At 43.8% G+C, this 12,643-nt stretch overlaps 1 protein-coding gene across 1 annotated transcript in view; it reads right to left on the bottom strand.

The window, feature by feature from the left end:
- Positions 1-8,732, bottom strand: part of LOC146188650 (uncharacterized) — a 34,849-nt gene extending 26,117 nt beyond the window's left edge. The window contains exons 1-2 of the mRNA XM_084603870.1: positions 8,715-8,732; positions 2,799-2,951 (exon numbers count right to left, since the gene is read on the bottom strand). Coding sequence (XP_084459996.1) covers positions 2,799-2,951; positions 8,715-8,717 — 156 coding nt within the window. The 5' untranslated portion in view covers positions 8,718-8,732. The remainder of the gene's footprint in view (positions 1-2,798; positions 2,952-8,714) is intronic.
- Positions 8,733-12,643: the final 3,911 nt, after the last annotated feature.

The raw sequence follows: 12,643 nt of genomic DNA, 5'->3' as shown, positions 1-12,643 counted from the left end.
ATTGACTGTGCCCGACAAAACGGCAACCACAAAATCTGCCAAAGCGATTTCTGAAATTTGGCCCGTGCTATAGCTAAAGCGGGCGTGACATGGTCCATAGGGTCACGAAGAGTCGGACACGACTGAACGACTGAACTGAACTGATAGCTAAAACGACCGTGCTTTCGTACTATAATCAGCTTAAAAGAGATAATTCCTGCCATATTTTTTTTCTTTTCCTGTAACCTTTCAACTCGTTGATTACTGAAGAAAACAGACTAATCATGTAATGTTACACTTTTTTTTCTACTTATTTCCCGCGTTTTTCTCTGTACTGCCTTCCGCCTAGCTAAACCAGATTTAGGAATGTAACTCGTTGCTTGTCGAGAGTGGAAATGAGTGAGTTCATGATGACGGAGTCCCGATGAGTCGAAATGAGTGAGTTTAAATGGGTCGCGAGTTGAAATGGGTAAGTCCAGGTATGTCTAAGTTCCGATGAGTCGTGAGTCGAGGTTAGTGAGCGCAGTTGAGTCGTGAGTCAAAAATGAGTGAGTCGAGATGAGTGAGTTCAGATGAGTCGTGAGTTTAAATGAGTGCGTCCATAATGCGTCTGAGTTCAGATGAGTCGTGAGTGGACGTGAGTGAGTGCAGATGAGTCACGAGTCAAAAATGAGTCAGTCGAAATGAGTGATTTGAAATGAGTGAGTGAGCGCGATTAGTTATTATTCTGAGTTAGCCCGAGTGAGTCGTCATCATGCGTGAGTTTGGGCTCATGAGTCTAAGTGAACCCGAATGAGTCGCCAGCTTGTGTGAGTTGCAGTTCATGAGTGTGAGTGAGTCAGGGCCTTGTGAGTCTTAGTGAGAGTGAGCTCGCAGATTGACCAAAATTTTCTGAGTGAGCCTGAGTGAGCACAGATGAGTTTGCCGACCTATTCCTACTACATCCAGCGACAATGTCAATAACGCTTCACATCGAGCTAAATATTACAAATTAGCTACCATTGCCAACAAGATTGCAATAAATATGGTTTGCACTTCTTAAGGCTTAAATCTCGATGTACTTAGCTGATAACGTAATTTTAAGGGTTTATTGAGCAATTGTTTTAGAAAAGGAACGACACACTTGAATCCCCCTTTTTCGTACAGCCGCACTGCGTATGCGCGCCTGTCCTCCCACAGCTTCAATGGTCCGATGTCGTAGGCGCTTGCGACAGATGACCGCAGCCGTCAACCACATACATGCTGATCCGTAGGCGCAGTTGTTGCCTCATAGAATGGCATTACAGCCTTGTGTCCCAAGGGCGTTTGCTTTCAACCAGTAGCAGAGAGAATTGTCGGCCCATCTCAGAGGGCATGAAAAAAAAATTTCGGCGATTACATTACATAATAAGGTCAAATTTGAGCGCAGCTCATCAGCTGCTTCAGCATTTCAATAGATTGAGACAAAGAATTTGAGCAAGACGTGTGTGTACAATTACAGGCAAATATTTATTTTTCATACATATTCCTTTTTCAAGAAACACGCCACTAACAGTTTTTGATTGTCATGAAGGAAGCTTTGTGGTCGGAAATTTAGATGGATATATACTCGACCAGCGGCACCAATGCCTTGTTATCAAAGACGAAGTCTGTGCAAGTATTTCGCGAACATGTCACAGCTGTGGGAGGCGTTATGAGCGAGAGGAACGGGATATTCTCTCGCATAAATGGTACGAAATTTCTTTTTGTCTTTACATCTGCCTTACTGTCGGCCACTGCTAACACTGGTGTGTATCGGTGGGCGGTTAATGCGAGTGGCAAGAAGTGCGGTTCTCAGTTTCCTAACGGTGACGACAATGCGTTCCGGCTCGGGCGGTGCATATATCGAGATCCGCCGCCATCGATCCGGGCCTCTGATTGCCGCCGCACAGGGGTGGCAATGGAACAAGAGCAAAGAGGGAAATTAAATTATCGGTAGGTTTTGGGATGCAGCGCGTGGGCCCATAGGAACGTTGCACGGCGTAGAGATAGCAGCGGCTGAGGGACGCCGCTTACGCTGCAAGCTAGTGAAGTGAACGTGGCTCGGCGTGTTGTTGTTGTTGTTGTTGTTGTTGTTGTTGTGGCTGTAGAAACAAAGAAAAGAAAATGCACGGGCCTGTACCGGCTCTGTAGCTGAGCCACCTCCGTTGCCTCGTGGAGAAAGGAGAGAAAATAAAGGAAAGAAAACAGAAGAGGCAGAGAAAGACGCACGCCGCAACAACAGCCGTCGTCCACCACCGAAGCGGTGGTGGGTGCAATGACGACCTACAACAAATAAAAATTCGGTGGCAGGCTAGCCCCCGCCGCAAGCGGCAGTGACCTACCTGCCCCAGCCTCAACCTTACTGAACCTTGAACTCCCCTGATGGGGCTGGGGCAGGTAGGTCACTGCCGCTTGCGGCGGGGGCTAGCCTGCCACCGAATTTTTATTTGTTGTAGGTCGTCATTGCACCCACCACCGCTTCGGTGGTGGACGATGGCTGTTGTTGCGGCGCGCGTGTTTCTTTCCCTCGTCCTTTTCTTTCTTCTCTGTTTTCTCTTCTGTCTGCACGAGGCAGCGGAAGTGGCTCAGCTGCAGAGCCAGTAGCAGGCCCGTGCATTTTCTTTTTCTTCTTTCTACAGCCACAACGACAACAACAACATCGCACAGCGCACGGACGCCTCTTCATTTCGCCTCCATCGAAACGCAGCCGCCGAGGTCGGGTTAGAACTCAGGTTCTTCGCCACAGTAGTCAGGCGCCTTACCACTGCATCATCCCGGCAGGGTCCACAAAAATTTGCATTGAAAGAAAAGAGTAGTACCTGACTGCATGTATTTCTCTGGACACCTGAATGGCGCCAGGAGAGCGAGCAGCTATGCAGCGCGCTTCTCCGACTGCGGAGCTGGTTACCAGGAACAACGATGACGGCCAGCGTGACGCCGCGAAACGCAGGAAAGGGCGCCAGAAAGCTGCGCTATAAAAACAATAATTGTAGAAAACACCTATACGAACGTTCGGCCTAAATGCGTAAATAAAGGAGAGGGAATTATTTACTCTAAATTAAAGTACAGTAACTTTGGGTTTGGTTTGTCTATGGTGTCAAAGTCTAAGAGCGACACAGGCTATGAGATACCTCGTAGAGGACCCCGGAAATATCGCCCCATAGGGTTTCTTAACGTGCACTGACATCGCAGAGCAAGCGGGCACCTAGCATTTTGCTACAATCGAAAAGTGGCCGCCGCGACGAGAATTCGATGCCGCATCCTTGGGCACAGAGGTCGAGTGCCCTAACCATGCACATTTGAGGCGGGACATCAACTTCAGGAGAAAGAAAAATTAGAAATTTGGTTTGATTTGGTTTGGTTTATGAGGTTTAACGTCTCAAAGCGACTCAGGCTATGATAGACGCCGTAGTGGAGGACTCCGGAAATTTCGACCACCTGGGGTTCTTTAACGTGCACTGACATCGCACACCACACGGGCGTTTTGCTTTCGCCTCCATCGAAAAGAGTCAGCCACAGCCGTGAATGAGGGGGGGGGGGGGATTCAGAGGTAAGGAACTGCCTACTTAAAGCCAGTATCGCACCAAATTGAAAAATACACAATCCATTCACCAGCTCTGTAAAAAATACCCCTGCTCTTTGCGTATGCACTGGATTCGCGGTCATGCTCACGAACTGCATAATATTAATGTGGATAAAATGACACAGCTTCACACATCAGACATCCCGCCACCTTCACCTCTCCCCCCAGATCCGCTCATGTCCCATGTTTCCGAGAAATAATCTTTGCGTTAGCAAACACACGCAGGCATCTATCGAGGCATCATGTGAGGCATCTATCGTGGACCTGCCCAGCTACGGCATCCGTAAGACAGTGCTACCTACGGAAAGTAGGCCTGCGGTTGGACCTTGAGTGTGATTACAGGAAGCGGAGGCTAAACAATCTGTTTATCGGCAACCTGTGGGATTTTAAGGGAGACCTGTTTACACTTCTAGCTTCCTCTTACTCCCCGTTCCCTTTTCGCTATGTCTGATGGTAAACTTCTAGAATAAAAAAAATAAAAAACTTCTTAGAAACGCTGTGACAGCTTTGGATGTCTTCTTAATTTTGTGCCTTGTCTCTGTCGTAAAAACTGAAACTTCGAAAGGGGAGAAGCAAAACAAATCTGCTCACCGGCTCACGTGAACCGTCCACCATATTGCTGCGTACTCAAGTGTGGGCGGGCTACTCTCGGCGTAATGCCTGCATGGATGGGTCATTTCCCTTGACGGTGTCTTCGTCGATGCTTAAATGTTAAAGCGTGTTCCTAAGACATCGCAGGAACGTATTTGCTGGTACAGAAGAAGTATATGCACAGATGGACAGTTTTTGCTGACTGGGCCTAGTTGTTAGCTCCTGCGAAGGGGTGTCCATCTCTGGCCCAGCAATTCAAACGCAGCCATTGGACTGTGCTTTGGTAGTCGCTGGAAAGCAACAGCTTCCGACCACAGCACGTAACTGGGAGCCGACTCGTAACTATGATGTACTCGTTTTAAACCCTCTAATGCTGACGTTATAACCCCCGCCACCTGTGGTTTCAGAACCGTCGGTGGCGCAAACTGGTTGTGGCAGTGTTGCAGACATCAGGATTTCCTGTGGGTCTCTTGGCAAGTTTCGACTATCTTTGCACTGAAATAAAGTGACTTATCAAGATCATTTAACGTGTCTTTATACTTAAAGAATTTCAGAGCAAGCTAAACAGCTTCATTTTGTGCAGTTCAGCCCGTCCGCGCTTTCTCGAGGATGAGTTTCGTTTTCGTAACCCAATTTCCGCTTGCGCATAACCACGGTGACAGAACTCCATTAGCAGCGCTAACAAAAGTCGCACCACCCAAGGGCACAAGGAGCGTCATTACGGAAATTTTGTGACGGATTCTATTACCACAGCAGTCTTGCGCTCTTGTCTGAAGCACGTGAGGGTTCGAACGCCAGCGTGTATGACCGTGTTAACCATTTTAATCAGGAAGGTAATTTTATGTGAAACTTCAACGAACATTCAAAGTAAAGTTATTACACGAAATCAGTTTCTCGTGTGCTTTTGAGTAAATAATTTGATATTTTTAATTGAATTTTATTTTTGAATATGTTGTGCCCGTATAGTGCTCAGTGTGTCAACAGTGCTATTATTCTTTTCATGACTTAATATTAAGGGAGAAAAAAATACAAGCTATTGCACGCCACAGGAAGACTTATTGTACACCTCGATGTGTCCGGATTTTGCAATGGCATAAATAAGTGGATTCAGTCAAGCCATGGTTCATATATATTTCGTGCAGTCAAACTTTAGGTGGTAAATAGCAAGTGAGGTATGTTTCAACCATTCTAACGAAGATATTTCTTCCAAGAAAAAGAATTCAAAAAGTAAATTTTGAGAAAAAAAGTCCTGTGACTGAATTATTTTCTCTGCGAGTAGATGCCGCTCCTTTTTCAAATTTTTTGAACTAATAGGCACGTCTTCAGTAATGATGTGCACTGACTGTCATTTTTATAAATCAAAGTGAAGTGCATGAAATATTCGCCAAATATTGAATTTTTGACTTTATGAGTTCTTTTCAGAAATGAATTATACCAAAACTCCATTCCTAATTTTGCTCAAAGATTTTCAAACAATGCTCAAGGAGCAGGCAAAAACGGATAAGACATATTGCAATATTTTGTTCCTTAGGAAGTTATGAGAGCCTAGCACTGGCAAAAACTCGTCAATGGCGGTGGTGAAGTAGCTGCTATTCGACCCCTTGTTTTCAATTTTCTTAATTTTCAGGACAGATATTTTACTCAGTGGAGGGTATAAACTAATGTATTTCTAATAGGCAGCATAAATCTGTGACCTAAGTACGAAGAATTTGCGCAGCTGTCACCGAATGAGAATAACAGCGGAAGGAACTGGCCATAAAAATTCATGCAGAGAAATGTTTCTCTTTTTGTGATGCTGTGCATGTGTTTTCTTTTTTTGTCGTTTCCTCATAAAATCCATGACGGTTACAATATAATATATGATATAAAAGAAAATGTATTTCGAAAACATCCACTGTGTGTCGCCCCGCCGGGGTGGTGTAGTGGTAAGACGCCTGACTACTGTGCCGGAGTACCCGGGTTCGAACCCGACCTTGGCGGCTGCATTTCGATGGAGGCGAGACGGAGTGGCGTCCATGTGCTGTGCGATGTCAGCGCACGTTAAAATCCCCAGGTGGTCGAAATTTCCGGAGACCTCTACTACGGCGTCTCTCATAGCCTTAGTCGCTTTGGGACGTTAAACCCCACAAAACCAAACCTAAAACATCCACTGTGTATTCCACGTGGAGGTGTAGGCCACTGCAAACGCATGCTAACATACTTCCAATACATTGCTCTTTTTCCGCATTCAACCAATAAAGACAGCTTTGGATCACTTTATGGGCAGCGAATTTAAGAACATCATAAGAAGTGTACCCAAAGTGAAAATATTTTTAATTGTGAAAAATGTGTCTACTGACGCCACCTCTTTTTGCACCTAATGTGTACTGATATAGCTGTGTGTTACTCCGAATCGGAATAGTGTCTCGTCTATTCATACATCCTACTTTCTGCTCTGCCTTTGGTCGCATATAAATCCACGAAGATTCGACAGCCTAGACAACTTGAGTCGAAGGTAGTTCTCAACCGGCTTCATAGCTAACCACACATTGTGGCAGTCCACGTTGTCAGTGGCTAATGGATGGATGGACGGACGGACGGACGGACGGACGGACGGACGGACGGACGGACGGACGGACGGACGGACGGACGGACGGATGGACGGATGGATGGATGGATGGATGGATGGACGGATGGATGGACGGACGGATGGATGGATGGATGGATGGATGGATGGATGGATGGATGGATGGATGGATGGATGGATGGATGGATGGATGGATGGATGGATGGATGGATGGATGGATGGATGGATGGATGGATGGATGGATGGATGGATGGATGGATGGATGGATGGATGGATGGATGGATGGATGGATGGATGGATGGATGGATGGATGGATGGATGGATGGATGTAATATAGGAGCGTCCCCTTTGAAACGGGGTGGTAGCAGTAGCTATCATGCTCATTTTTCTCCCTACATCTTAACTATTGATTTAGAATGGTTAACTAAACCATCATTCTATTTATTAAATTTTTGTTCCTACATTAGTAACATTATGTCACTTCTCTGCTTTTAAGCCACCAATCTTCCAGTCGTTTTTGGCTAGTTTCCACCACCGGTTTATTCACCCGGCCACGGTTATCTCTAAGCCCCAGAGCTTCAGGAACAGTGACTACGCCTGCATCGACTTCCGGATGGATACCATTACATTCGAGTATAATATGGTCAATTGTTTCACTGGAGTTACCACATACAGCACATGCGTCATCTCCATTGTTAAATTTCTTTTTGTAGCTGCGTGTTCTAAGGCACCCTGATCTAGCTTCAAAAAGTAAGGCACAGCCTTTTGAGTTATCAAAGAAATCTTCCTTCCTGATCTGCATTTTCCACTTTCGGTATAATTCCACACTCTGTTTCTTTTCCATCGAATTTATCCAATTTTTACCTTCTGTGTTTTTCACCTGTTGCTTAATGCTCTCTATTTCTCCGTCCTTGTGACTAGCATACTTACTAGTTAGTTTCCTAGTTCTTTTCCTCCATTGTGAGTCAACGCTTTTTAAGTACAGGTATTTAAATACTTTAGCTGCCCATCTGTTACTGTCCAATTTCCTCAGGCATTCCTCATATAATATCTTACTCGGCGCTTCCCGTACTTCGAAAGATGTCCAGCTCATATCTCCCTGTACCGCCTCATTTGTAGTTTTGCCGTGGGCACCTAGTGCTAATCGTCCAACGGATCTCTGATTTATTTCTAATGTCGACTGTACCTCTGATTTTAGGCACAAAACCACATTTCCGAAAGTAAGTCCGGGAACCATAATTCCTTTCCAAATACCCCTCAAAATCTCACACCTATTGTATCCCCGCAATGCCTTATGCTTTGCTATCCCGGCATTCCTTCGCCCTTTGGCCTTAAGTGATTGCTCATGCTTTCCAATGTATGCCGATCCTTCGTTTACCCATACGCCCAAATATTTATATTTTGCTACTCAAGGTATCTCATGGCCTTGTATTTTAAGACCCTGATCAGTTGAGCCTCTAAACATCATCAGACCCTACTTAACTGCGCTGAAACTGAAGCCTAGAGCGTCCCCTTCGTCTCGGCAATAGTTAACTAGAGTTTGCAATTCTTCCAGACTCTCAACTAGCAGCACAATATCGTCTGCATACATCAAACCGGGGAGGCGCTGCTCTGCCTCCTTTCCACCTAATTTATATGACAGGTTAAAACCTAGGTTACTGTCTTGTATCCTCCGTTCCAGGTTTATCATATAAAACATGAACAGCACCGGTGATAGAGGACAACCTTGTCTTAATCCTTTGCATACTTTGACATCCTCCGTACTTCTTATCCCTTCCCACGTAATTTCTACTTTGTTATCCCGGTATATTTCCTGTAGGAACTCTATTATCTCATAACCGATACCTTCTTTTAAAATGTTCCACAGGCGTTCCCTGCTTACGTTGTCATACGCCCTGTTTATGTCCAGGAAGGCCAAATACAAAGGTCTATTTTCCACTCTAGATATTTCGATGCATTGGGTAAGCACGAACAGGCTATCATCTAAGCACCTACCATTTCTAAAGCCGTTCTGAAGTTCTCCAAGTATCTTGTTACTTTCTGCCCATGCTTGCACCTTTAATTTCACCGCCTGCATGGCTAACCTGTACATAACAGATTTTATGGTAATCGGCCTGTAGGATTTTATGTGCATCCTGCCTCATTTCCCTTTATAAATCCAATTCATTTTACTCTGCCGCCAGCTGTCTGGAATTTGCTTATTCGTTATGACGGTTTCCAGAGCTTTTAACAACGTTTCCTTACTTTTTGGACCGAGTTCATTATTCTGCTAGATCGGAATTCCATCTATTCCTGTAGTTGTGTTTTCAGGAATATCTTTTTCTGCCTTTTACCAGTTTAGATTGGTCAGTTCTAAGCTGCTTTGTATTCTGCTACCTTGGGTTGCTTCCTAATTTGCGGCTGTTGCCCTATCGTCGCTCTTAAATGACTCGGCTATAACTGATGTAATGTAGTTCACTGCGTTGTCTCCCTTTAAACAATTTCCCTCGTTATCTTGAATGCGATTCTGCTTTCTTTGATTCTTCTTCCCTAGCCAGCTTTTATGGTTCCAGAGTTTTCTTGCTCCTCCTCTAGAGGCATCGTGTATGTCAGCCATCCAGCGATCAGTGGACTGCCTTATTTTACTTTGGACGAGGGCCTGCACCTGAAGTTTCTTCCCATTTTCCCATTTTTGGTCGATTTCCTCCTGAGATACCTGTGCTTTCTTTGCCATTCGTTGTTCCCTAGAAGCAGCCCGTCGTTGTTCAATAGCTTCCCTGATTTCCTTATTCCACCAGCTCCGTGGCTTCCTCTTTCCATTCCAGCGGATTGCTACTTTAACCTCCTGAATGTTCCTCCTTATGAGTAGTTCTACCTGTTCATAATCCCAGTCTTCCATGGGGCTTTTCTCTATTGCTTCCTCTGTGTCTGCTGCTATCTGCGCTATTTGATCGTCGCTTAATTTTGCGTTTACGTTTTGTCTAAGTTCCATTTCTATTTTAATCAAGGGCCCCATCTGCAGACTAATACGTTTATGATCACTTCCCAGACTACACTCCCCTTCTTCGTCTATTTCCATTTTTCTGACCTTGCTATAAATTTCCTGCGACATTAGACAATAGTAAATGGTCGTCTGCCTGTTGCGGAATTCTCACGCGATTTGGCCTTCACCATTTTGTTTCTCTATTTACTATAACTAGATCGTGTCGCTCACAGAAATCTAGCATTAGCTTCCCGTTACAATCCGTGTATCCATCCAGATCGTCGATGTGGCCGTTCATGTCCCCCAGTAGAATAATATTGGCCCCGTTTCCAAACTGGCTTATATCGTCACTGAGACATTCAACAAGATTCCTGTTTTCTTGCCTGCATTGATGTCCTGTTCCTAAATAAACTACCCCTAGCAATGTCCTTATGCCGGCAATTGTTCCTGAGACATATATGTGTTCTTTACAAGATGATTTAATTATTTGCCAATTTGTTCTCTGGTGTATCAACATACCGACCCCTCCATCCTTTTTTTCCGTTCTCGTTTTGTTGCACCCTTCCCAGATGTAGCCTTCTATAAACGGCGGATCTTCTAGATCCCTGAGATGAGTCTCGCAAAGAGCGTACACACCTATTTCGTCATTCTTCAACTGCTGTTCTGTCTCTAGCCATTTCGCTCTTTTTCTACCTCCTTGCATGTTTATGTAGCTGTTCCTAATGTTAAATTTTTTTTTGTACTTTTCTTTTTCGACCTACTCTTTGCCATTTTTGGGGCTCAGCCTCCATTATTACAATTTCTTCGGCTTCACTTCTAACTACCTCTGTGCACGGAGTCCTCGCGGACCCCCTAAAAAAGCTACATCCCTGCCTGCCAGGCGCCAGCCGATCTCTGCTCCCACCCTTCTTTTAAAATGAATGCCATCTCGCTGGAAAGCCCTACCAAAACCTGCTTTATGTACCTCCCTGTTTACCTTAATCACTTCGAAACGCTTCTCTAGGCTTAAGTTTCTTATGTCCTGCTTATGTCCTGATTTCTTATGTCCTGGAAATTCCGGTGACTGCGAGCTCTACCTGTTAGTCTTTTGCGAAACTAACGATCGTGCCAAAACAAAGACCTCCTTCTTGAAGACCATGTCACATGCGTGAGCAACAAGGCTGCAAGGCTTTTAAAAACAACTATCGATTGCGCGAAGTGTGGCCTAACAAGTGTCCATGAGGTGGTCTTCTTGCAACAGTAGATGGGGAAAACGCAATTGCATTTGCGGGTCAGTAAAACACAAGTCGTCAATTAACAACCAGGAAAACCGGCAGTACTAAAGTGATACAACCAGCGTCTGAAACGGTCTCTTATCGGAAAGGCTGAAGACCGTGCAAATGGTTCTTGAGCTTAGGGACAAACCACAACAATTACTTGACCAGAAAAAAAAGGTGAGTGTAAAGATTTGCGACCGATTCCATGAATACATTCATGAACATGAAGATATGTGAACAAGACACCGTAGATGCCAAGAAGGATTTATCTTCGATCCACAGAAAAAATAATTTTGAAGTTGTTTCACGCTTCCAACTCGGATTCTGCAGTATCAATAGTCATTATCCACCTCAGCTCCAAATATTTATGAATTAAATTCGTTATTTGTTCAGAAACAAAAGTTACATCCTCGAAATGTTCAATGTATAAAAGCTGATACGAACAGATTGGCAAGGACCCAAGAACCTCTGAGACTGGCAGTAAGTGACAGAACACACATGAACCGGTTTACACAGGTACAAAAAGAGAATACTGACATTAACCACGGATGTTGAGAGTGTAGTTAGCGGTACAAAGCAAGGGTGATCACAAGTTGCGTTGAATATCTGCAGTTGAAAAAAGATCAAAATCTACATTTAGAAAGCATTTACTAATACATATCCTGGCACCTTTATGTTACCAGTTCACAGGTATAAAAAAAAACAACCACGAGAATGTCCTGAAAGTGTTTTGTACTGTTGTTTCATTTCCTGTCAGTTCGTTTTGGACGTCAAAATTCTAACTATGAGCCGCGCAAAAAAAAAAAAAAACACAGTTTGCTTTTCTACTCATGACCTCGACTATTTGTCAAACATATTTCGCGAATTTATTACAACTACGAAAGGAATAGAAGTTGCTTCACGACCCTAATTGAGCGGTTTGTGCCCATACTGGAGAAATCAGCTCTTGGAACTTGCAACATGCAACAATAATGAAAATTGCAACTTGCAGCAATAATACAACATGACTTTTCATATTTTTTCTTATCTGCGTTCTGAGCAATGTTTCAAAAATTTTGAGCGAAATTAGGAAATACTTTTATTTTACACTTCATTCTTGAAAAGCATTTATACAGCCAAAAATGCAATACTTTGCATAAAAGTTCTCAGTCTTCGTTTTAATTTATGAGAATAAAGTTTCGTGAGCATAATTAATACACAAGTGCTTATTAGGTTGGAGAATTTGAAAAAGAAGGCTTCTAGTCGCGGAGAAAATGTCATAAGCAATGCTTATTTTCTCAAAAAAAAATTTATGAATTTTTCCTTTGAAGTATAAACTTCCTCAGAATGGCAGAAGTACGCCTAACCTACTCTCTGCCAACTACTTTGACTGTACAAAATATATTAACCCTGGCTTGAATGACTCCACTTGATTACGACATTTCAAAATCTAGAGACAGCGATATATGCGAAAAGTTTGCTTGTGGCATGACATCTTTTGTATATTTTCCACAGAATACCGTTACGAGCAAATAATTTCCACTATTGATATACTGCGTAATACGCTCGCAATATAATCAAAAAGAAAAAAAAAAGTAAATGAAAAAAAATTACGCATTTTGATAACTCGTGGAATCACTCAAACTTGATGTAAAAAGCTTATTTGAGTCGGGTGTTTTTACGCTTCTGCATGAGAGTGGCCATACGTATAGTAAACGTACGGCCTT

This window comes from Amblyomma maculatum, chromosome 5 (genome assembly GCF_055883805.1).
Source record: "Amblyomma maculatum isolate TAMU_Amacu chromosome 5, ASM5588380v1, whole genome shotgun sequence".
Classification (NCBI taxonomy): Eukaryota; Metazoa; Arthropoda; class Arachnida; order Ixodida; family Ixodidae; genus Amblyomma; species Amblyomma maculatum.
This window is presented reverse-complemented; position numbering and strand designations above follow the sequence as displayed.